This window comes from Ictidomys tridecemlineatus, chromosome 10 (genome assembly GCF_052094955.1).
Source record: "Ictidomys tridecemlineatus isolate mIctTri1 chromosome 10, mIctTri1.hap1, whole genome shotgun sequence".
In the NCBI taxonomy this organism is placed as follows: domain Eukaryota; kingdom Metazoa; phylum Chordata; class Mammalia; order Rodentia; family Sciuridae; genus Ictidomys; species Ictidomys tridecemlineatus.
Window position 1 is genome coordinate 57,189,982 of NC_135486.1, and position 24,980 is coordinate 57,214,961.

The following is a 24,980-nucleotide window of genomic DNA, read 5'->3' on the forward strand; positions in this document are numbered from 1 at the left end:
GATTGGAGCTGGAGTGCGCCTCCAAAACGTGTAGATGTCTGTATTTAAAAGTGAAAATTGTCTACTAAACTAGACATAAAGGACAGGCAGGAGACCCATCCCATCTCTTCTTTATCTCTCTGTGTCTCAACTTTCATAAGACTGAGAATATTTTTGTCCAATCTGATCAAGAAACAGTAAATAGCCAGGCATGGTAGTGCATACCTGTAATCCCAGTGACTAGGAAGGCTGAGTTAGGAGGATTGCAAGTTCAAGGCCAGCCTCGGCAATTTAGACAGACAATAAACAACTCTATTTTGAGACCCTGTTTCAAAAAATAAGAAGAAGAAGAAGAAGAAGATAAAAAGGTCTGGGAATGCAGCTCAGTGATAGAGCACCCCAGGTTTAAATCCCCAGTACTAAAAAGGAAAAATCAGGGGTTGGGGGTAGGTGGGGAGAAAAAGCAGCAGCAGAAGAAGCAGAAAGTAGGTTTGCAAAAATTTAATTTGAAGCTACCCTTTAAAGCAAATAAAGAAATCCTCAGATGCCAACCATTAATGCTCTGAAATTTGGGGGTTTTGTCTTCACAGAATTCTCCCAAACTTTTTTGCCCTAAAAACAGAAGTTTTGACATAGATGCCATCTACAGCGTGATAGATGACGCCAAACAGTACGTGTACATTGCTGTCATGGACTACCTGCCTATCTCCAGCACAAGCACCAAAAGGTCAGTGAGTATCCACCCTCTAGTTATAACCCAGTTTTTCGAAGCCAGCCATTAAATGAAGGATCACAGGATAAACCAGCCTGCACATGGAAACACTATCCCATTGCATTAGGAAGAGCACACTGTTCAGATATGCCTGGTGTGCATTTGCAGTTCACCCACAGATACATCTCCTCCCTAAATATTAGAGATCAGGGTCTTAACTGAGCACTGTAAAGCATGCCTCTAATCCCAGCTACTTGGGAGACTGAGACAAGGGGATTTCAAGTTCAAGGTCAGTAACATAAAGAGGCCCAAGCAACTTAGCAAGACCCTGTCTCAAAAATAAAATTAAAAGGGCTGATGATGAGGCACAATGGCTAAGCACCTCTGGGTTTGATTCCCAGTACCAAGAAAAAAAAATGAGGAGGGGTACTAGGTTCTGGCCATGCCTAAATAGCTCAGTAGTTCACATTATTGGCATGAAAGCAATTTCAGAAAGTTTAGGTAGTTCTCACTTTGAAAATTAAAATACAAAGTAATAAAATGAAATAAAATAAAACAAAGACTAGGAGTTCAGCTCAGTGGTAGAGCATTTACCTAACATGCATGAGACATTTGATTCGATACTCAGCACTGCAACAACAAATTTTAAAAATAGACTGTTATTTGGAAAAATATATTTTAACATTATTCATGAGGATGTACCAAAGGATGTGCTGAATATAACTGAGTAGTCTTGCCAGATTTTCCTTAAAGGAGATATTTCTTTCTTATATTCAGAGCAATCTTCATTAAATGCTTAATGTTCATGTATCTTCTCAATGTAAAGGAGAAGGAAATTAAAAATATATATGTTCCCAGTCAATGCATCTCTCTGGGAAAGAAAAAGAACATCTTTAAAATGTAGTATTTTAAAAATTAATTCATCATTCTTTCAGCATCCTTGAAATAAATTCAGGGACAGAAATTATTTTTTTCTTTACAAAAGCCTTTGCATGTATATATGCATGGCCATGCCCAGGTACTCCCATTCTCCCACTTTTGCTTTCTCACTGTAAATGTAGAGATTCAGTGTTCTGAATAATTAGTTTAACCCAGGAAATCTTTTCAAAATGCACTTTTGGGGAGTGAAACCAAAGACATTTTTAATTTGGAAAATTATAATTTCAAAATAACCATTTACTGAGGTTAAATGATTAAGTATGCCCTATATGGCTTGAAATTTTTCATATTGCCAACCCCACATATGCATAATATGTAACTTCTTTATGCAAATTACTACAGAATTGCAGTCTTCCAGAAAATGATCACTCCTGATGACAGTCAGAGGAGAAGCATTTTAATCTGCAAGACGCACATGATTAAGACACTTTTACCTTAAAATATTGTGTGTCCTTTGAACATTCATGGATGCCCCCTTGCACACACGCACTTTCACGTATTTTTTATCCCTCCTTTTTATTAAAAATTTTCTTTCTGTTGTTTATTTGATTTTAGTTCAGTTCTGGATGTCAGTTTTATTTTGGAAGGACATTGAAACGAATAGGTTTTGCATAATTTTCCTATTATGTAAAAGGAGAATAAGGCAAATTCATGGATTTCTGTTTTAGGCTAGGAAGATGCATGATCAGATTGACAAAACCTTTGTTCCATGAAGACCCATAAACAAAACTGGAATCCTTCATGGTCAAGGGAAAAAGAATTATGAAGTACTTAAAGGAAAAGAAATTAAAAGAATGTTAAAGAACTGAAGCCTACCTGAAATTCTGCATTTTGGTTATTCATCTATCATTTCAGATGTTATTCAGAGAATCCTTCTTTTATTATATTTTTAAAATTTCAAAACAAAAGGTGTTTTTAACTTTCTAAACAAAAGGTCATTGAAAAAAATAAGCAGTTCATATATCCAGGTTATAATGAAAGTCTTCTCAGTCAAATGAATGATATTTTTTAAAAGGTCAGATTGGTTACTCATGTTTATATAGTACTGGAAAAGTTTTTCAGGAGTCAATTAAACTTCACTGAACAAGTAAATACTATCAGATTTTATTGTGTTCATGAAATTAATCAATATCTTAAAGATTTTTTTAGTCTACACACTGCCAGTATCCAAATGAAAAAGAAAAAAATTCATACACTCCCAAATTAGAAATGATTGTCAGCCTGTGGGAAAAAAAAAAACAAAACAAACACCATAGTTTAGTGTTAGTTTTAGAATTTCTAATTTTCAAGGTAGTAGGAAGTGAATGGAACAGTGATGTAGGACTAAGAAAATACTGTAGTTAAAAAATCAGAAGCCCTGGAGCTAGGGTTGTGGCTCAGCAGTCAGAGCACTTGCCTTGAAGTGGTGAGGCACTGGGTTCAATCCTTAGCACCACCTAAATATAAATAAATAAACAAAATCAAAGTATTGTGTCCATCTACAACTTAAAACAATATATAAAATTAAAAAAAAAAAATCAGAAGCCCAGCTCCACCTCGTCCTGCTATAGCAATCAAGCTGCCTTCCTTCAGTCAATTCACGTAATTATTTAGGTCTCAGTTTGGGGTTGTTCATGATTTATTTCTTCAGTTACTTGGAATGCATCTTTCAGAAGGAAACTGGTCAATGTGTGAAGGGCTAATAAAAATGTAGCCTGATTAGTCTTTGAGTTCAATAGTCTTCTCTTCCCACAGTTTCACTTTCTATAGCTTCAGTTACCTGGAAATATGAAAGGGAAAGTTCCAGAAATAAACAAGTCAGAAATTTTAAATAGCTTGTATTATAGTATCTTGCTATCATTGTTCTATTGTTAATTAATATTGTTAATGTTTTATTTTACTTAATTTATACATTTTATTTTACACAGGATATATATGTAGAGGGGAAAAAAAACACAGTATATATACAACCTGTGGTTTCAGGCATCGACTAGGGTCTCGAAATGGTTCAGTCATAGATACAAAGGAACGACTGTATTAATATCTTTCATTTATTAATATCTGTTTTTTTAACAAATATTTATATAGCACCATGTACTTGTGGTTAAAGCATGAACAGCATATGATCACAGAAGTTCCATTTAAAAGGGCAGATAAACATAGATTATCTTATTAGAATGCAGTGGTACAGATGGAGCAATAGGTGTGTGCAAAAAAATATTAGAGCCACTCCATGAAAGAACATCTATGGTACAGTTCCTGGGTTAAAGGAAGCTTACAGGAGGACCTGCTATCTGAGTTGCATTTCAAATTATTCATGAACATTTGTGAAAAGTATAAGAAATGGAATTTTCCAAATGAAAGGGACACCTTGAGCGAGCAAAGTTTCAGATGGAGGAAAGAAGCCTAGAAAATTCAGTACTAGATCACAGAGCCCAAGGCAAGGTGGTGAGAGATCAAACTGGAGAGGAAGCAGGGACCAGGAACTAGGGGGCCCCATCTATTGGTGAGCCTTGTGAGTTTGGAGAGCCTCTTCCTGTGTTTTAATCCAAGGAAAAAATGACCAGATGCGTTTTTACATGGGTCATTTTGGTGGTCATGGAGGAGGTACTTGACAGGGATAAGACTGGAGGCAGAGATACCAACTTGAAGCACAAGACTGAGGTGATTTTTCCCAGTAGGACTCAGTTTTGTGGGTATAGAAGCAGACAAAAAGAAAATTACAGCACTTACCCATGATTTAAGTTTCAGTCATAAGGGAGAGGAAGATGGAAGGGCAAGTGCTATGCAGATTATCAGACCTGGAATGAGACTGGGCAGGCAAGAGACACAGGGAAGAGCTGAAGGACAGGAGTCATTGGAGGAATCCTAGGGCTGCAGCCCACACAAGCTCAAAGAGCAGGTTTTATGCAATTGGAAGAGCAGGGGACTTGAAGGGCAGGAGGCTGGCATCGGACACAAAGAGAAGATGTGTGAAGAAGCAGTGATCATGACACAGACAAGCTAAGGTTCTGAATAATTTATCATGAGCCCAAACAGTGGATTGGCCCAGAATTAGGACAAGATTTGAACGAGTAAACAAAGCCCTACAAACAGAGGAGATAAAGTATGCAAGTCATGGTCCTTAAGATGGGGAAGTCGTTTGGTTTTCACCGGAGAATTAAATCACAATTCTGGAAGTGACATGGGCAGGAACCGAGGAGGTAGAGCAGGAAGCTGTCCTCACAGTTGAAACCAAGTGGCTAGGTGGTGGGGGGGGAAATACTTGGCAGGTCTTTAAGAGAAGCTGTGGCCTTTGAGAAGAATCAGGGCATCCTTAACCCTAAAGGCAGAGGGCTAAGGATTCAAGGAAGAGGTTGAGGCTGTCAAGAAACTGATTGTCTGATGGAAGAATCCAAATGTACAGCCCAGAGGTGGGAGGTAGAGGAGTCCTGGGAGGCTTGGCTAGGAGAGGTGATGCCAAGGACACCCTGGAAATAAAAGTGTGAAAAAGCTCAGATAATAATCAGAGCAGAAACTCATATGGAGACAGTTACCCAAGAAGAGGTCAGAGGGGCATTTGGGGACAGAGGAGCTGTTCAAGCCTCTTAACTGAAATTGTGTTGAAAAACTGATTCTTAGTGCACATATGTGTGTAGGTACGATGATGGAAGTCTGCAGTGGTGGTGAGAGATCTTCTTTTAGGCAGGAGCGGATCCCAGTCAAGCTTCATTTCTTTGTGCCTAACCCAAAAGATTTGCATTTTTTTTTCAACCTATCCTACAAGGCTTTTTGTTTACTACAGAATAATGATCAGAGAGTAATTGAAGTGTTTTCTATATAGTACAGTCAATTTTCTTCCCCAAACTAATTTATTTTCTTTATTTTTATCTATATGCATATTACTTATACAGGACTTACTGGCCAGACCTGGATGGAAAAATAAGAGAAGCATTAGTTTTACGAAGTGTTAAAGTTCGACTTCTTATAAGCTTCTGGAAGGAAACTGATCCCCTCACATTTAACTTTATTTCATCTCTTAAAGCTATTTGCACAGAAATAGCCAACTGCAGTTTGAAAGTTGTAAGTATTATATTGACTGTGCTATTAAATAGGTTGTATTATTCCCTTTGCATGTCTGTGAAAGCTGTGAGCATACACGTACACATAGGCTTCCAGTAAGAACAGGAGAGTAAAGACTACTTCAGAGGCTAGGAAGTTATTTTTCAAAACAATCACACACAAAACACGGACAGTAGACCCAAACTTCCTCTTGTCTAGCCTTCTTCCATCACATTTTTGTTGCAACCTCTCCATTTTGTTTGAACTGCTTCATTCACCTACTGTGATTACCTGCACAATTGTGACCACTAGAGCATTGGAACATGCTCTAACAAAGACCCCCCAGTCCCAATGTTTCCCCAGCTTGGGCTTCCACACTTGTTTTCTGGTCACCTGGGCCACATGCTATTCCATTTCTGAAAACCTTGAAGGAAGCAAGTTTGGAAACTGGTGATACTCTAAATGTGCTAATTCTCCAGCTCATCTTTGACTTTCTCCATCCTCCACACAGGACCTTTGTGCATACTATGCCCTTGCCCACAACACCTTCTCCATGTTTCACCTGACAAATGGCCACTAACCCTTTGGGTCTCAGCTTTGTCTGGCCCTCTGTGTAAGCATTCAATACATGTGTACTGAGCCCAATCTCTGTAGCAGGCCCTCTTCTAGGTAATAGGGCTATGTTCCTCTTGGTATAGAGGAACTCAGGATGACAAGGGCTTTGCAATATCACTTTGACATGTAGCTTCTGATCCTCAATCAAGAGAAGTGTGAGGCTGGAAGACCATGAAGAAGTCTTTACGGGTCAGGTCTATAAGTGGCCTGCATTCCACTGCCCAGACACCACACACGTGGGGACAAGGGAGGCTTGTGAGTGTGTTCAGAAGGATAGCTTTGTTCCCAAGAGAACAGAACAGATCTGTGAATCACCATGGTCTGAAGTTCTGGGTACCCACTATCTATTACACTTTTCCCACATGGAGAACCCTCATCCCTCTGTGAGGGAGAAATGCAAAGTTTCATCCAGTCACTGCACAAATCTCTGTTCAACCAGTTTTTGTAAACTGAGGCAGCCATACCTATGTCTCTGGGTTCACAAATCAGAGTAAGTATTACAAATTGAAACAAGTCTGTGGTTACCCCCATGGAAGTTTCCCAGGTCAGATTTGCAAATAAATGAAATAACCAGGAACTGGATCAGAGCACCAGTGTAGTTTGGAATCAGATATCACAGATCTGAGAAGTTGCTATGTAGTCCCCAGAAACCTGGCAGAGACACTGGAGGATAGAGTTTAAACCTTTCCACAGACAAGGGGATGCTTAGCATTATTTCAGCCCAGGAACAGCATCTTCCAGGTAATTGAAGTGGCATAAAGGTCCCGGGGGTAATCAAGCAAGACTAGGAACAGGTGTCTAGTTCACCATCATATTCCCAGTGCCCAGCATGATGCCTGGCACAGTATTCCAATATGTGTCGAATGAGTGAAAGTATGAATGAATAAAGTCAAAGAATGGAGCTAGCAAAGGCATAGGGACAAGAAAGCTTCTCTAAGATACTGAGAGGGAGCCCAGTCCAGAGCAATGCCCAAATCCATGTGGTTAGCCATTTTCTGTGGACTCCGATGCCCAGGGAATCATTTGCGGTAGAAGAGCACTACTGCCATACTAAAAAGGTCTAGCAGGAGCAGAAAGGAGGGTATCTGGGCCTTGGGCACACTCTGAGGTATATTTTGCTTTCATGTCCTGCAACTTCCCTTTGCCAATGTCCTGCAACTTCCTGACCCCATATCACACCTGCTAAAGCCCCTGCAGTTGAAATCTCCCAGGGGTATGAAATATTGAGTGCTCTCATTGAAGACTTGCAAGAAATTCCAAGGAAAGTAGACCGCCTCCATCATCATAAGCTCTACAGTACTTCATCAATTTTATCTTTTTGAACACAGATGGTCACATTTCTTGAATAGGCCAAACATTAAAAGCTCATCGTTGGCCATTTTATTAAATAGAGGTCATGTATTTCTAAGCTCAAAACAAACCAAGGTGGGAAGGAAGCTTAAGGCCCCAATATCTAGAACACAGATGGCTGATGAGCTCTTCCAAGGAAAAGTAGGCATTGGACTCTTGCATGTGGCCTATCTGCAGGAGCCTTGGAGCTTTGCTAAGACACAGGGCTTGGGAACTGGACAGGAAACTCTGTCCTTGGAGGAATGGGCACCTCACATCCCTGATGTGGGTTTGTACCCACAAGGAGATCACAGAAAGAGACTGCAACTCACAGGATTGTTCCAGTTAGCTGAGTATTTATTTTTTAATGAATTAACTAATCAGTTTTGAAATGACTTTGCTGTCTCTTACAACATATGATAGAATCTAATAATGTCAGTGAATTTCTGACTGATTTCTGCTGTCATGTTAGTCTCTCAGATAAATCTGTCTCTCCTCTTCTGGGCCATCATCGACTTTCTAGAGAAAATGGGTTCTTGCTAAAGCCTCAAGCTGTGATTCCATCCTTGACTTAACTTAGGATATGTATTTTACTCCTTTTCAAGTTGATTGATTTGAATTCAATCAATTCTTGATTCTACAATAGTATCTTTCTCAGAAGGAAACAGTCTATGCGTGGACATATTGATAGAATGTCCAGGCAAGATGACTGCTGGTTGTTACCCACAATACTAACATGACTTTGTGAGTATATAACTGTGACCTGGGAGCATTCTCAAGTTATTAAGTCAGTTTGACGACTCCACAAACCAGCAAATTTTGTGGAAGACAGGAACTGGGGAAATAAGGTGAACTAGGGCATTCTCCATGCCCTGGGAGAATATTCCTCTGTGTTGTGAAATAGGCATTATTTGGATGGTAGATTTTGGTGTGTGCACCATGGATCTCAAGGGTTTTGCAAACCAACAAACAAAAAAAAAACCAGATTGGAAGGGACATTGATGATCACCGAGGTCACCTCTTTCCCAAGCTGGGGCATAGGCTAGGAAGACCAACTCTCATTATTTCTCCAAGCCAAATTTAAACACTTACCATTTTGAAACTATACTATGTCTCCTTTTTTAGGTATTATGTCATTTTTCTCTCTCTCTCTTCTTTCCTTCCAATACACATGATCTCACACCTGTAAGACATCCTAGAAAAAAATCCATGGTGAGGCTGGGAATGTAGCTAAGTGGCAGAGCACTTGCCTAGCATGCACAAAGCCCTGGGTTCAATCACCAGCAACACACACACACACAGAGAATTTCTTGCCATTATGAAAATGTTTGTTTTCTAATGTACAGACCTGAGACTTTCACTGTTAATGGGTGTGAGCTCAACCACCAGAGTCCCAGGAGCTCAATCACAGTCAAAATTTTATCCACACTCGTATATCTAAAAAAAAAAAAAAAACACTTTATCCAACACGTGGCAAATTCAACAGACTCAGGAGTGCGTACTTTGATCTTTCCTGGTCTGAGCCCACATTCTCCTTGTTCCTCCATCTTTGGCCTTGGTTGAAGTGCAAACCTGCTTTTTAGGTCATGGTGAAGTTGAAAGTCAAGACTCGTGGTTTGCAATTATGGTTTGCATGGCTTGAGTCACCCACTGAATGAGCTTGTAGACTTAGGTGTGTAGATGGAAAGTGTTTGTTCCCGTGGCAAACTCTCTTGTGACCTTTATGAATCCCCAAGTTAATCAGCTAGTCCTTGACATAATGCATGCAAAGTGTAAGAATACTCATTCAGTTCTTTGGCATGCTTGACAGAAAGGTCCCTGAGGCATGCTTCAAATGCCAGTGCACCCTGGTGAATAAGACAAAGAGAATTAAACAACCTTCTGGCCCTCACCCTGTTGAAAGAATGAATTTTGTAGCTTAAAAGTGTTAATTATAGACCAAGTGGAGCATGCTAATTTTCTCTCTTGTTGCCTATATAAATTCGAGAATAAAAATAGCTTCCTCTATACAAAGTAACGAGGGTATGGTTTTAATAACCCAATATGAGGTCTATTGTTGACATTTAGATAATTCGCTCCTTTGCCTGTTTGAACAGACCAAAAACATTCTCTATTCACCTGATTATTTTTTTTTCTCCTTACAGAAATTTTTTGATCTGGAAAGAGAGAATGCTTGTGCAACAAAAGAACAAAAGAATCACACCTTTCCTAAATTAAATCGCAACAAGTACATGGTGACAGATGGAGCAGCTTATATTGGTAGGTGTCAGGGCTGGGAAGCTCCTCAGAGATTGCCCACAAAGTGCTGGTTCACCTGGACCTCAGTGGTGGTCCATGGTGAAAGAGCAGCACCTGGGAGCCATGGCTGATGACTAGTGGGCCCTGGTGGTCAGGAAATAGAAGGGTGAGGGAGAAGAGCTCCTCTGCCCAAATGTCTCCTCTGAGACCTGATTCTTGTACTAGGATATCATGGAAGATGTCTTTACATCTTGCTTTGCAGAAATTCTCTGGTCCACCTGCCTCATTTTATAGACAAGAAGGCAAACGGCTCACAAAGACCGTGGCTGGCACCAAAACAAGCACCACAGCACCACAAGCCAGTCAAACGTGGGTCATGGGGAGGCAAGCACTCTAATTGTTCAGTGCCAGAACTTATACTATCTTGAGTCGCAATCCCATCCCAGCCATTTTCTAAATGTCTAACATCAGATAATTTCTTTGAACTCTCTAAATCCCAGTTTTTCTTATCTGTAAAATGGGGCTAATGGCAGTTTCTACTGAGATACTATATACAAAGTGCCTGGCACAAATATAAAATCCAATTAATATTAGCTATTAGTATTAAGGTAATAAAGTCCCAGATGCATAAACCCATTTGTTGGTAGAATTATTTCCTAACATATCAAGTTTATTCTAATTTTCTGTGCTGTGCATGAGCCCTACGTGGTCCCTTCACTGGAAACATCACAAGTAGAGTTGAAATTATCCGTACAGAGTAGGCACATAAATCCAAAATAGCATGTGGTTATTACATGACATAGACAAAGTGGTGGTCTCAAAACAGAAAAGAAAAATATGTTTGTGAGAATATAGGCACATGAAGTTCATATTAATTATTTTTTTCCAAATTCAGTGGATGAATAAAAAAAGTATAGTCTTAACTTTAAAAAGCACTTTATATGATTTGATTATCTTAGCAACATCATCAATAAGGTGACTTTTATCTTCTACATTTCAGAAATTAGAACACTTGGGCTGTAAGACATGAAATGTCTGAGTTATGCAGGTACAGGGGAAAGGGGCTAGAATCCAGACCACACAGCCCCCTTGGCCATGTAGAGGTTTACTAACCCCTGGATCAGTGTGAAGATGCTCTTTTACCATTTTTAATAGTTATAGCATCATTTTATTAAAATGGATTATTAGAACATCTTCTGTAACATAAGCATATTATTTTATCCCTCCTGTTCCTCTTGAGATTAAAAAAGTGTGATTATTTGGATTTACTCATGTTTATCAGCTTAGGACAAATAATATGAAATCAGCTTCCTTTTAAGCAAGTGACAAAAAGCAAACTCAAAATTGTTTATTAAATAACAGGAAATTTGGGGACAACTATTTGGAAATCCAGGGATGGAATCAAATTCAGACACAGTGGGATTTAGAGATCAAAATCAGGACATTTCACTTGTGAGCTTTACTTAAAGCAAGGTTGTTGTGGGCACCTTCCGTAGTAATTTGTAGTAATATTCAAATGCTGTTTTGATAAGTTAAGTATTTTGGAATCAGACAACCCATATTTTAATTCTAGCACTGATACAAGATAGAAGATGGTAAAAAGTCACATGATCTTCCATCTCCTTATTTGTGAAATGGTGATTACAGCATTCACCCTTTGGTTTGGCATGAGCATTAAGTGAGCTAATATACGAATAGCTCCTAACATGTCTCTCTAATCTATCTAGATCCTTAATAAATATTGATTCTATGCTCTCTCAGTATTCTTCCCTAAGGCATTTTTAAATGACTTTGTATTCTTAGGCCTTGAGGCCTTAGACTTAAGGAGTAAAATGAAAAAAAAAAAAACCCACCTTCCAGGATTCCAAGAGGTGCCACATGCAAAAGGGAGTTGGTATGTTTGGGGGCTTCATTGGGCAGTGCAAGGACCAAAAGATGAAATTGTAAAGAGACAGTTAAGTACCTTCTCCCAGCAGCCTCTCCCACAGATGGCTGCAGGGATTGGACCAAGGTTATCCAAGGACACATGAGCTCAGCATCTTATTCAGTAAGTATTTCTACAGTGAGACCTGAATTGCTACTGAGGGAATGGAAGACCAGTCTTGACATTTAAGGTCTCCATTCCCTTTATGGAACTAGCTCTTAACCAAAACGGAGAACAAAACCATGAGCTTAGTTCATACCAGGGATGGTGGTCACATATAAACAAATTTTTGTGAGTCTTGACATGGCTCAATATTTTTTAGAGAGAATACTTCTTATTTGTCATCCCATAGAGAGCTCATGGAACCTGGAGACCTGGGTGCATCACTGATTAGTCATGGGACATTGGGCAAATTTATTCCCTCCTTTGAGCCTCCCTCTCCTCCTTTGTAAAGTCAGTGTAAATCTTACCAATCAGGAAATAAACATAAATATCAAATACAGTGCTTTGTTCATAGTAGGCACTCAATAAATGATTAGTCCCTCCATCCTTAGACTCCCTTCATTCCTGGCCTCATTCCTAGCCTCTCCCCTTAATGTTCCAATGCCCTAACTATCCACAAGTTATCTCTGTCTACAAGATGTCATCCTCTCTTTGGGGTCTGGCTCTCTTGTTCTAAGTAAATTTCAATGCATCTCTCATTATTCAATGGAATGCTCCTTTCTTGACCCATGTAGCCAGAGTTAGAAACTCCTTCTGTCCTGTGCTGGTGGCATTGTGTGCATCATTCTCTCCTAGTATTACATATTCTCTGTATTATAACTATTGTGTTTCCCTCCTGGACTCCTTGAAGGCAGGGATGCCATTTTCACCTTTATATTAGCAGCTCCTAATATGGGACCTGTTAGACTAATGTCACCTAAGGGCACTCAACAAGTATTCATTGAATGAAGAACAAAGAAGAGTAAAGGGGGAAAAAATGGTGCTGTGCCCTCTTGAGGAGAAACCTTTATTCTGCTGTGCCACAGTCTGGCTGCAGCAAAATAACCGGGGGCGGGGGGGGGGGGGGGGGGTGACGAACAACTTGTGTAGATCGATACAGCAGGAGTGGGAGGCGTTTATTGTAGGACCAGAGGGGTATTTATACATTCCACACAGCTTATCTAATTAGCATAAACTAGATACAGCAGTCAACCAATAAGAAATCTCCACACTTAATGGCTCACTGGCGCCACCTCACAAACCACTCCCCCTGGCAAAATACCAGGCGCCATCCAGACTTGTTTACAGACTCTAACATTTGCCAGGCGCCATCCTGACATGTTTACAGATCTTAACACTGCCGGAAACCTCTTTGCATTTGATACCAAAGAAGAGACTCACTTGGGCATTATGAGTTGTCCAGTCCTCTAATCTGCTTCCACCTTGCAAATAAATGGCATAGAGATTATTACCCTCTCTTAGAGTCCAGCCTTACCAGATCCCTCAAAATTCAGATGCTGAATTCCTAACCTCCAGTATGCCAGAATGTCACCGTAGTTAGAGATAAAGTCTTTACAGAGATAATCAAGTTAAAATTTAGATCCTTCAGGTGAGCACTAATCTAATCTGACTGTTGTCCTTATAAAAAGGAGAAATTTGGAAACCAAAACACAAAGAGGGAAGAGATATAAGGAGAAAAGAGCTAGCTACAAGCCAAGGAGAGAGGTCTGGAGTGGGTCCTTCCCTCAGCCCATGGAAGGAACCAATTTTGCTGGCACATTGATTATGTCTCCAGAACTGTGAGAAAAGAGATTTGTCGTTTCACCCACGGAGTGTAGGGTACACTGTGAATCCAGCTCTAGAAAACAATACACTGGTTAACGCCAGGCAGTCATACATGGGAGCTTGTTCTCAAAACAACTGCCTGGATTCCTGGGCCAAAGTGACCAATACTAGACCCAGGAAATTATGTACATCCCAATAGAGGAACATTTGTGTGCTCAGGAACCAGTACTTCCCCAGCATCAGCTTTTTCTTTGATGCAAAAGTTTTTCAGCATTATGCTTGTACATATGGATTAGAGGGTGTCTCTTTGAGAAGGTAGTAATTGTTCACAGGATTTTTAAGTGTATTCCTATATATTTCAAATGTTGCCATATTTAGTGCGTCTTGTGAATGTCAATAAGAAATAACATTTACAAAAAGGAACAGCAGATTCCTTGTTTTGAGTTTCAAATTGAGCAAAGCTGAAGGAAATGCCAAGATAATATGCAAATATTAATATGCCATATGTAAGGCTTCTTGGATTTTTTTTGAAGCTGTCAACACAATTCAGGTTCCCTGTCATTATTCCTGGGTGTTTATTTTATAATTTTTTAAAATAGAATCGGCTCTGTATTTCATTATATTGGGACTATGCCCCCAGTGGATCCTAACTCCTCACCATTATTTCTTTGTTGTTTTGCAGGAAATTTTGACTGGGTAGGGAATGATTTTACCCAGAATGCTGGCACAGGCCTTGTTATCAACCAGGCAGATGTGCGGAACAACAGAAGCATCATTAAGCAACTTAAAGATGTGTTTGAAAGGGACTGGTATTCACCTTACGCCAAAACCTTACAGCCAACCAAACAGCCGAACTGTTCAAGTCTCTTCAAGCTCTCACACCCCTCCAACAAAACTGCCACACACAATACCAGCGGGAAGGAGCCCTTGAGCGCATAGCAGAGTGAACAAAAACAGTTCCGTACTTCATATTTATACATAAAGGACTCGAGGAGAGAAAGACAATTTAATATGTTTTTTTTTTTTAGGGGAAAAAAAAGCACACTTATAAAAAAAAAATGTTCTCTGAACGACGTGTACTCTCTAGCTAACAGTATCTTAGCACCATGTATACTAAAATCAAGACTTTTGTATTTGTTACTTCTGACCAAGAATGTCCTTCTGGCTTAGAAGTTAGTTTTTATGTTTGCCTATGGATTTTAAGACTTGGATTCCTGTTTCCTGTTCCTGTCTGGGTTTTAGAGCTTTTTCTGCTAACCCACCTGGTCGGTTCTTAGCATGAGGTGAGCTCTTTGCTTTCACACCGTTCTGAGCACTGCTGATCTGGAGAGGAAGGTGAAGATTTCACCTAGGAGAAAAGACTGATCACACCAAGTATTTATTCTTGAAAACCGTCTCCCAGCCCAATCCAGTCACCTGAGCATGAAGAGATTCCATCTCATGCCAGCCTTCAACAGCCCTAAAAAAAATATCTTTTTTTGTTTGCTTGCTCATTGTCTTCCAATACCGTAGGTTTTATTTAGTATCATTTTCTTTCTTACAAAATGTTCTTATTACATAGTGTTCCTCTATTCACCTCAATATTAATTCCAAGTATGATAACATCTTTTGAAAATGTATGATTCCCTTAGAGTGCATACAAAATGGAAATAGCAGTCTTTAATTTTCACCTTTCAACTGCATTCTTTTCCCCTACCGAATTGCTTATTTTAAAACCACAGCCAGCAATATGTATCCTTTCTCTTAAGCTCAGAAAAAAAAAAAAAGATATAGCCACCTGCTAATATTCAGTAAGCTATTAAGTCTGCATTTTGAGAACAAAGTAGTTTTTCAACATTTTTGTTTAGTTTATGGTATTAAAAAGGAAAGGTCTCTCTGCGTCAGTGGATTTTAATTTCTTTAGAATCATTATGCTGTTAAGAGTATGCCAGCAAACGTTTATAGAGCTATTTAATATACCTTCTGCTATTTAATATACCAAATGCTTTTCAGAGAAATGCAATTTAAATACTGTGCGTAACATATTTTACTAAGAAACAGAAATATTGGATTATTGTTCTATAATGTCATTGTGTGTTGGTGTTTTATATCTATACAATATATAACCATGTATTAATGGAGACTGTTGCTACACAAGAGAGAGGGATGGTCTCTTCAGAGCCCAGGTGGGTAGCCAGGATGCCCGCGCCCAGTGTGGCTCCTGACTCCATGACTCAGAACAGAGTCCTTCACCCCCTGGCCTCTGGTTTTCTATTGCTAATGTAGAGACAGTGATACTCACCTACCTCGCAAGAATGTTGTCATGGTAGGAGATATTTATAACTTGTTTTGAAATCAAAAGAACATATATAAATGCTAAGCATTATAACATATAATCTTTTTCTTGAAATAATCTTTGTGGTATCCTGGTGGAATCAGTAACAGGTCCTCCCCGAGAACCCAGAATGGAAAAGAAATCCACTGCTTCACGAATGTGGATGACAAGAATGCAGCCGCACAAAAGCCGTGGTGGAGATCTGGATTGTTAACATCTTGAGGGACCGTTTTTCTCTGGTCACCTTGGCATAAATAATATCAACACAAAACCAGACGTTAGCTAGGGATTGTTATTTAGGACCAGCATATAATAATGTGTGTTTTCAGAGCGAGGACAAGCAATTTCATTTATTCTTTCTCATTTCTAGAGATGTGGTTTTAAATCTGCCAAAAGACTGAAGGGGGAACCAATGGATGTCTTCTAGTGGGTTCACTTAATGTAGAATGGCTGCTTTCCTTTCTTAATGTTTCCAAGTACTGCTTCACTGGATAGTTTACCAGTCAAGAGAACTAGCCAGGAGCTGTGTTTTTTAAGGGTAACATGTTTTTATGACTGATGGGGTATTTCTAAATGAAATTATTCATTAATAATGGCCAACCTATAAGACTATCAAAATATTGACCATATCCCCAATCCTTGAGTTGGGAGTTATCCTGCCAGTCATTCAAACATAGGTGGCTTTGGCGATCATTTTAAAAAGAAAGAAAGCAGAGAGTAAAGGTGGAGTGGAACAAATCTACCAAGTGTATCCTTGGACAAACAGAAGCCACCTGGTTGAGTTTGAAAAGGAAATCCAAAGGGAAAAAATATAGCTGCTTCCTTGCTGGTTCCCAAGGGGTCTCCTGGGAAGTATTTCTCCACTGTCACTGGACAAGGGTAGGCTTAGTGCCATGGGCCCCCCCCCCCTCACTGCCATTGTCTTTTGTGTGCATGTGGCAGGAAAAGAGAATGTCATCTTTTATAAAATTAACCCTCATTGCCATTTCCTCTGAACCCCATCAAACATGGCAGTGCTGGGAGCTGTATCCCAGCATCCTCTGCCCTGTGCCACCAGCAGCAGAGCTCTTCTTGACACAGCCACCCACCTCGTCAGCGTGGTCAGGGCAGCAGCAGCACAGGCAAGAACACTGACTCCAGGAGACAACACTGACTTTCTGTGGCATCCAGGAAAATGGGCCCTGTGCAGACTGTCATGGATGAGTCCATGTCTCCACAGAGAACATTCCATTCTGCAGAACTTTCTCTTTCATTGGGATGTTGAATCTACCCCTCTAGACGTAGCCTTCCTCTCTTTTAGACTTCTTCTGTGTGACATAGACTACTAACTTCCTTTTCTCTCACTCCCAAACATCCCAGGAAATATTTCTCAAAAAGAAAAAAAGAAAAAACACACAAATCAAAAACTTAATTTGAGACTCTCTGGCGAATGTCCATGCCGGAAATTCTAAGGAGGGTGACTATTCACCTTCATCTTGTTTTTCTCCATCTTTGGAATTATTTTCCAAGTGGGGAGCCAAACAGAATTTGAGATTCTACTTTAGATTTCTCTTTTGCTAATATGAACCTAGTGCCTTATTTACTCTCAAGCATTGATTTCAAAGAACAATAACCCACTACACGAGAACATTTCTGCCTACTCTGGAGTACAATAAGGACTTCTGATGAGACGACAGGTTGAAAACTTGCATGTGAGCCTCAATGGTTTTCAGGCAGCCTGCTCTCTTCCCAAGCCACAGAACTTTTATCATCCCCGAGTCAAATCATTGATATTATTCACTCTCAAATGTCCACTGCATTGTCACTGGCCACTCTCATATCAAATAATTGAATCACAGCTTATCACTTCATGAGAGAGGAAGTGGGACATTCTGAGATTGTATCTAGGCTCTGTAAACACCACCCTCTGGATACCCGAAAATGATCAAAGTGAGACATGCTGAAAATGTCCCCATGAGTCTTTAAGGAAACTTGTAAAGAGATGCTTCATAGACTTCCAAGGTCCTGAGGAACATAGGATGAAAACTGGTGTCTACAGAAAGTCAAAGCAGGCTCAGTGAGAAAAATGAAAGGTCTGTGGGAAACGTCAGCATTTGTGTAGCTCTGAGCATCACGTTGTTCCCTGAATCTGGGCTGTGGTATGGCTCTTAGTAAAGATGTTTCAGATCACATTTCTGGTTGATCTTACCCTTTGAAAAACATGTTTTATTAATGCAGTTACTGGTTTATTCAAGTGCCTCAATGAACCTGGGACTGAACAGCTCATTTCCCGCCAGACTGCAGTTATTCTCAAGTGACTTCGATTTGTTCGGAGATTTTTGTTTGTTTGTAGAAACTTCTATTGAACTAAATTCCAGGGGAAAAAAAATAAAAAGACTATAAGAATTTCTTGATAGGATCAGATCTAGGGTCCGTTTTTCTCAGGAATTCTGTCCTAGAATATGCCATTTTTTTCCATATGCATGATCATTTGTATGCATTTCTGTGTCCAGAATTCATTCCATTATTTTTATGCTTAGGGAATGTAAAAAGCTGCCTTTACTTGCAATAGAACAGTCATCTCCTATAATGAACGATACTTTGCCATTGGTTATTCAAATTCAGTCCCCTATAAACAGCTCCATATACTGTGCACAGATGTTCAATTCTATTTTTTTCCTGTACTTATTCCCAATGAATTGGTGTATTTTATTATAAACCTTTTAAATAAGAAATGAATATAACTTCCATTTGGTCTAAGATAGATTGGATAAATGAATCTATGTTCAATATTTTCCATTTGCTATGAATTAGCATCTTTTCCTTTTACTTATTGTTAACCAAATACCTGCTTACCATTTTTTTTTTACCTTATTGACTTAAGTTGATGGAGGTTTTGTAATAGCGCTGAAGTCAACCCCTTTTGACAACCTACCTTTCCCATTTGAGAAAATTTCCATCTTTGGCAGAATTATGAAGATATTGCTTTTTGTGGTATCTAGATAGGTATCCTTCAGAAGTTTCTTAAAATTATAAAAACTGAATTTTCATATTTTGACACATTAGCAGTCTTTTATCTACAGTGTTCTAAAAGCTCACTGATTACTTAGGCCTCTTTTGGCAATGTAATAAAAAGGAATGCAAGATATAATAACTTATTCATTTTCTTTTGCTGTGTTTGACTGCTAAACTTCCATTTCTGTTACAAAGGATATCTTGAATTTTTAATGTACCTTTCTTTAAATAGGATAAACTTGTACCCAGGTATAGCTACATTATTAACCTTCAGATCCCTAAATAAATTGTTGTGATGAAAAGCTGAATTGGCGGGGCGGGAAATCATTAAAATTATGAAACCTTTACCAAATGCTCATGTTTTATCAGAAGTACATATTTTATGGCTTTTTCACACTGTCAGATGGGGGCATACATTTTTTTCTCAGTTTGATCTCAGAAACGAATCAGCCTCTCCCACTATTCTACATGATGAATAAGGTAAATGCATCTCCTCCAACAGGCTAAGGGCCCACTGTTCTGTATATTCACCCACCCAGCATCTTTGTAACACTACTCCTATCTCTTTAAAAAAAAAAGAAAGAAAGAAAGAAAGAAAGAAAGAAAGAAAGAAAGAAAGAAAGAAAGAAAGAAAGAAAGAAAGAAAGAAAGAAAGGTTCATTCCCAGTATGTGTTGATTTGGGGTAAATAAGTGATCATGTTTTAGTGAAGAAACAATTCTAGAAACCATGCTCTGTACTCTTTCTCAGCAGCTAGTTCTGTGGCTTCACATACTAACCCATCACACTCTCTTCTATCTATACCTAAATTCAAATACACCTGTGTCTTCTTAGCAAATCCAGTGTGTTTTGGTTTTTTCCCTGTGCCTCATTCATGCTAGGCACACACTCTACCACTGAGCTATGCCCCTTGACCCCAGCAAACCCATTTTGAACCTGAGGTTTAGACCTTACCTTGAAAGACATCTAAACTAACTCCTCCAAATGCACAAATTCCCTTCCCACCTGGCCACTTGGAATAAGGACATATTCCAGTCAAACTATTTGGAACGCTTAATACACAGTGCCTTTCACAAAACCACATGGGATAAAATTTAGTGATTTTCTAAAGTAATTTGGATTTGAGGAAAAGACTTAATCTCTGAATCAAAGACAAAAACAATCTGAAGAAGCATTTTTTTAAATTGTCTTTTGAAAGTTTAGCAAAACCTTAATAAAGTGGACTTTCTGAATCTGTATTAGTCAATACTAATTATTTAATTTCATTGGCAATTTCTGAGACCAATAATTTTATGTTTGTTGGTTTGGGAAAATAGTTGTATGAGAAAATAGTTTTATGAGACAACCTTGTGCAAGGAGTCCAATTCAAGAGTAGTAAAGGTGAAGATTATTTGTGATTTATTTTTATTTCATACAAGAGAAAATTAGTAAGGCATAATTCTCTTTTTGTAAAATGGACGTCTGGCTCTTAAGCCCATTCCTTTGGCCTCATGTATGTAGAAAAATGAATTACTTTATGGACTGTACTATTTTCCATTGGTGGAAAATTCTAAAGAAAAACAACAACAACAAAAAAAAACAAACAAACCCAGTTTCTAATTTAGAATGTTCTTGTTTAGGTACATAACCAATCTTGGGAATATGACTTGAATTTCCAGGATTAAAAATGTTGAAATTGTCCATAGCCTACCAATATAAATGAAAGGGGAAAAAATTTTAAAGACAACTCAGAAAATATGATCCAACAATATTCATGTGAATCAGAGCTTCATCTACAATTTCACTTGCTTTTATTGAAAAGGGGATTGTTTACCTCTTTAGAAAGTGCATGTTATAAAAGGCAACAATCAAAAAAATGCAATAAAAGAAAGGCAGCACTGTAGTTTCAGATAAGTTATGGTATTGACAGAGTACTTTGAAAACCCTGTGTGGGAAAGTTTCATTAAGCAACAAAAGCTGTTTGTCCCTAGCAATAAAGCTGTATGTTATTATCTATATTTCGTGGGTGGCTTTATAATTTTCCTGATGTCCTGGAAAGACCAGTTCCATAGTTCTTATATAAGCAAATCTTGTTTTCTGTCATGAAAGCTCTCCATGCCGGCCATACCATTTGCACCAAGGTTCAATACATTATTCAAAGTGACTCATTTACAGGCCATGTGCTGGCATAAGGAAAGGATTTCTAGAGAAATACCTGGCCCAATCCATCAAAGTCTGAATAAGAGAGAAAGAGAAAACAAGTAGTTAGAGCAGCAAAATGGTGCCGTCACCATGATGAGGTCACCTTAGAACAGGAATGACAATGACTTCCGCCATCAAGACAGCTAGAGTCCTGCTCTCGGGTTCCTGGGGAAACGATTGAACTAAATGAGTGTGGACTTTATAGTTACTGGGTTGCTTTCTTATCTTCCTTACTTTCTTATGTATTGACATAAATAAACTCACATTAACTGAGATCATGTGACTGTGTTTGTTCTTCACAATCTGGAAGTGCCTAAAGAACAGCTTAACGAAGCGAAAGCTGTCCTCTTGTCTAAGCAGCTTGACAAGTAAAAGAGGAAGGGAAAAGAAACATAGCGTATCCTATTTTGATTAGACATGGATTCTCATCTAGACATGAGTGTCTCCATGATAAACCATGTAGATATACTATATAAATGTTAAATATCAAGTCAACAGTAACCTAGACTCCTAAAGATGAACTGGTAGCATGAACATAGAAAACACACACACACACACACACACACACACACAAACACTCTTCAGAGATGACTACATGATAGACACAGAGGCTGTAAGAGATGAAAGAAAAATTAGAAGTCTCAAAGCCCAGACCCATTCTTTTTCTGCATGAGAAACAAATAAGCACAGGACACACACTGAGTTAAGTAGAGGCAGATGTGTTATAAATTTACATCGTGTTCTTAAATACATATTCTAATGATCGACTTAATAAAAAATTGCTAGTAATATGCTGACTATTTGGTGGTATAAATGAGTAATATACAGGGATTTGTAGAAGACAGAATAAAAACGCTTCTAAGATTTCTGACAAAGAAAGATGGATCTTTCAGACGGGAAAAAGTGTTAGTGGGGTCAAGGCACATTTAAGTTGGCTCTGCTCCCAAGTCAATTTGGGTAGACATTAGAAAGATATGGGAAGAAGGTCTTTAGTTATGTGTTCTGCTTCACATGTGACTCATCATGGGCAATCATTCAAAAGTGAAAGGAATGCCAGAAACTATCATTTAATTTATGGGTTGAAAACAAAATTCCGCATTTGGTTGTTTGTCACTCTGTTCCTTTGTAGTTATTATATTAAAAGGAAGCATGAGGTAGACTATTTAAGGAGTCTAAGGTCTTCTGACAGTGATACATTGCTGAATTGCTACTGTGTTCATGTAATTAAGGAAGCCTAATTATGTTATGACATACTGTGACAGTAGGTTGTATGTGTCAATTTGGCTAAGTTATGGTGCCCAGTTATTCAAAGACATGTTGACCTAGGAGTTTCTGTGAATGCATTTTTTAGATGTCATTAAAGTCTATAATCAGTTTTTTTTTTTTAAGTAAGGAAGATTATACTCAATGATCTGTGTGGGCCTGACCCAATCAAGGCCTTAACAGCAGAATGGAAGCTTCCAGATAAAGAAATTCTCTCTGCTGCCTGAACGTCAGGTCCTGCCTGCACATTCCAGCCTACACATCCTGATGGGTTGCACTACAGATTTCACAGCTTCCCAACAGGATCCAAAACCACATAAGCCAATACCTTTCAATAAGTTAATCTCTGTGTATATGTACATGTGTATACTAGCTCTATTGCTCAATGGAACCCAGATATAGACAGTAATAAGCAATCCCCAAATCTTAGTGGTTAAAACTAGTTGTTGTTGTTGTTTTCCTTTTTTTTTTCCTGTCTTTTTTTCCCCCCCATACTATATATTTATCACCTGTCAATAGGGGTTCTCTGTTCATCATGGTCACTCAGGGACTCAAGTTGCTGAACAAAGCTTTCTGGTCTCCATGCTAGAGGAAGAGAAGATTGCTGGAGGGCTGTACATCAGCAATTAAATTCTCTAACCAGGAAGTAACACGTGTCACTTTTGCTCATAAGACAATGATGGGAACTACACATGATCTCACCCAGCCTAATGCTGAGAAATATGATCCTACTAGCATTTCTGAAATGGTAAAGAATCCAGAATGGTAGTGGGCAGTATTAATGACTGACCTAGTTAATTTCAAAAACAAACTCATCAGTAAACTTCTCATTAAAATAAGGACAAATTCATGAGGACAAAAAATGTAAGGAAATCCTAGAATCAGAATTATTTTCTAAAGAATGATAAAAGAAACAGAAATAGGTCATGCTGAATTTTGGTGTTGGTACCATAAAAATAAATAAATAAAGGTTAAAAAGCCACACTCTTAAGTTGTACTAAGAGATGTCAACCAGCTGACTTAATCAGGCAAGGGCAAAAATAATCATGAGTGTAAGGGATTACAATAACTTTCTTTAATGTGACCCCCAAGTTCCAAATATCTATTTAAATAGAGTTCAGGGCCTATCGATATGTAAAAAAAAAATAATAATAACATATAAATAAGAACCTAAGCAAAGAGAAGAGTGTTCTCAGCTGAGTTTTGGCTTGTCTCTGACTTTTATGAATTCATTTCTTAAATGTGCTCTTTCCGTGTACTACCCACTAATCTTTATCTTCTTAACTTCATGAAATAAAGGCTTCCTCTTCTTTAACTAATACAGGTTAACCTCTTTTAAACAAATAATGGACTATTTTTTTCACGTTGCCAGTTTCTCTTTAAAATCATATCTCTGGAGGCTGAAGAACACTTAATAAGACATCATTTATTCTTTAAAAAACGTTTTCACTTTCATGCATGCTGGGTGATTTTAAGAGATAAGAATACAACAAATATTATCATGGCCTATGTGTGAAATGAAACATGGGGGAAAACACACAGTTGAACATTTATTAAGCACTCATTTCTACAATACTGGAATTAATGCTTTGAAACAAAAAATAATGAATGAGATATGGTCCTTGTCCTCAAGGGAGCTTATGGACTAGTTCAGAAAGCAAATCAAACATCCAGGTCTATGCACTTTGAGCAAGTAACTTTTGAACATTTGCCTGCCCCTGATTTTATAAGTAGCACTAGTTAAACACAATTCACATCAGGTCAATGTTTCGCCAGGACTTCAAGGGAATGAAGTACATCAGAGCCAACTGGCCCACTCACTAAACAGACACACCCCTCTCCACAGACTCAGCTGTGTCGTTCTTCCAAAACCACTAGCAAGAGCACCACTCAACATTGTAAAAGCTGTCTATGCTAAACCTCAGGCTAGCATCATTCTAAATGGAAAAAAACTGAAGGCATTCCCTTTAAAATATGGAACAAGACAGGGATGCCCTCTATCACCACGTCTATTCACTATAGTTCTCGAAATACTGGCCAGAGCAATTAGACAGACAAAAGAAATTAAAGGCATCAAGATAGGAAAAGAAGAACTTAAATTATCACTATTTGCAGATGATTTTATACCTAAAAGACCCAAAATGGTCTACAAAGAAAATACTAGAGCTAATAAATGAATTCAGCAAAGTGGCAGGATATAAAATCAACATGCATAAATCAAAGGCATTCCTGTATATCAGCAACAAAACCTCTGAAATGGAAATAAGGAAAACCACTCCATTCACAATATCCTCAAAACAAATAATAAAATACTTGGGAATCAACCTAACAAAAGAGGTGAAAGATCTATACAATAAAAACTACAGAACTCTAAAGAGAGAAACAGAAGAAGATCTTAGAATATGGAAAATATACCCTGTTCATGGATAGGCAGAACTAACGTCATCAAAATGGCGATATTACCCAAAGTTCTCTACCGGTTCAATGCAATGCCAATCAAAATCCCAACGGCATTTCTTGTAGAAATAGATAAAGCAATCATGAAATTCATATGGAAAAATAAAAGACCCAGAATAGCAAAAGCAATTCTAAGCAGGAAGTGTGACTCAGGAGGTGTAGCGACACCAGATTTCAAAGTGTACTACAAAACAATAGTAACAAAAACAGCATGGTACTGGTACCAAAACAGGCAGGTGGACCAATGGT

At 38.5% G+C, this 24,980-nt stretch overlaps 1 protein-coding gene across 5 annotated transcripts in view; it reads left to right on the forward strand.

Moving 5' to 3' along the window:
- The window catches only part of Pld5 (phospholipase D family member 5), a 397,710-nt gene extending 376,424 nt beyond the window's left edge, over positions 1-21,286 (forward strand). For all 5 annotated transcript variants that reach the window (XM_078022984.1, XM_078022987.1, XM_078022986.1 and 2 more), the window contains 4 exons: positions 570-706; positions 5,503-5,671; positions 9,739-9,853; positions 14,206-21,286. In XM_078022984.1, the coding sequence (XP_077879110.1) occupies positions 570-706; positions 5,503-5,671; positions 9,739-9,853; positions 14,206-14,462 (678 nt within the window). In that variant the 3' untranslated portion in view covers positions 14,463-21,286. The remainder of the gene's footprint in view (positions 1-569; positions 707-5,502; positions 5,672-9,738; positions 9,854-14,205) is intronic.
- The last annotated feature ends 3,694 nt before the right edge of the window (positions 21,287-24,980 follow it).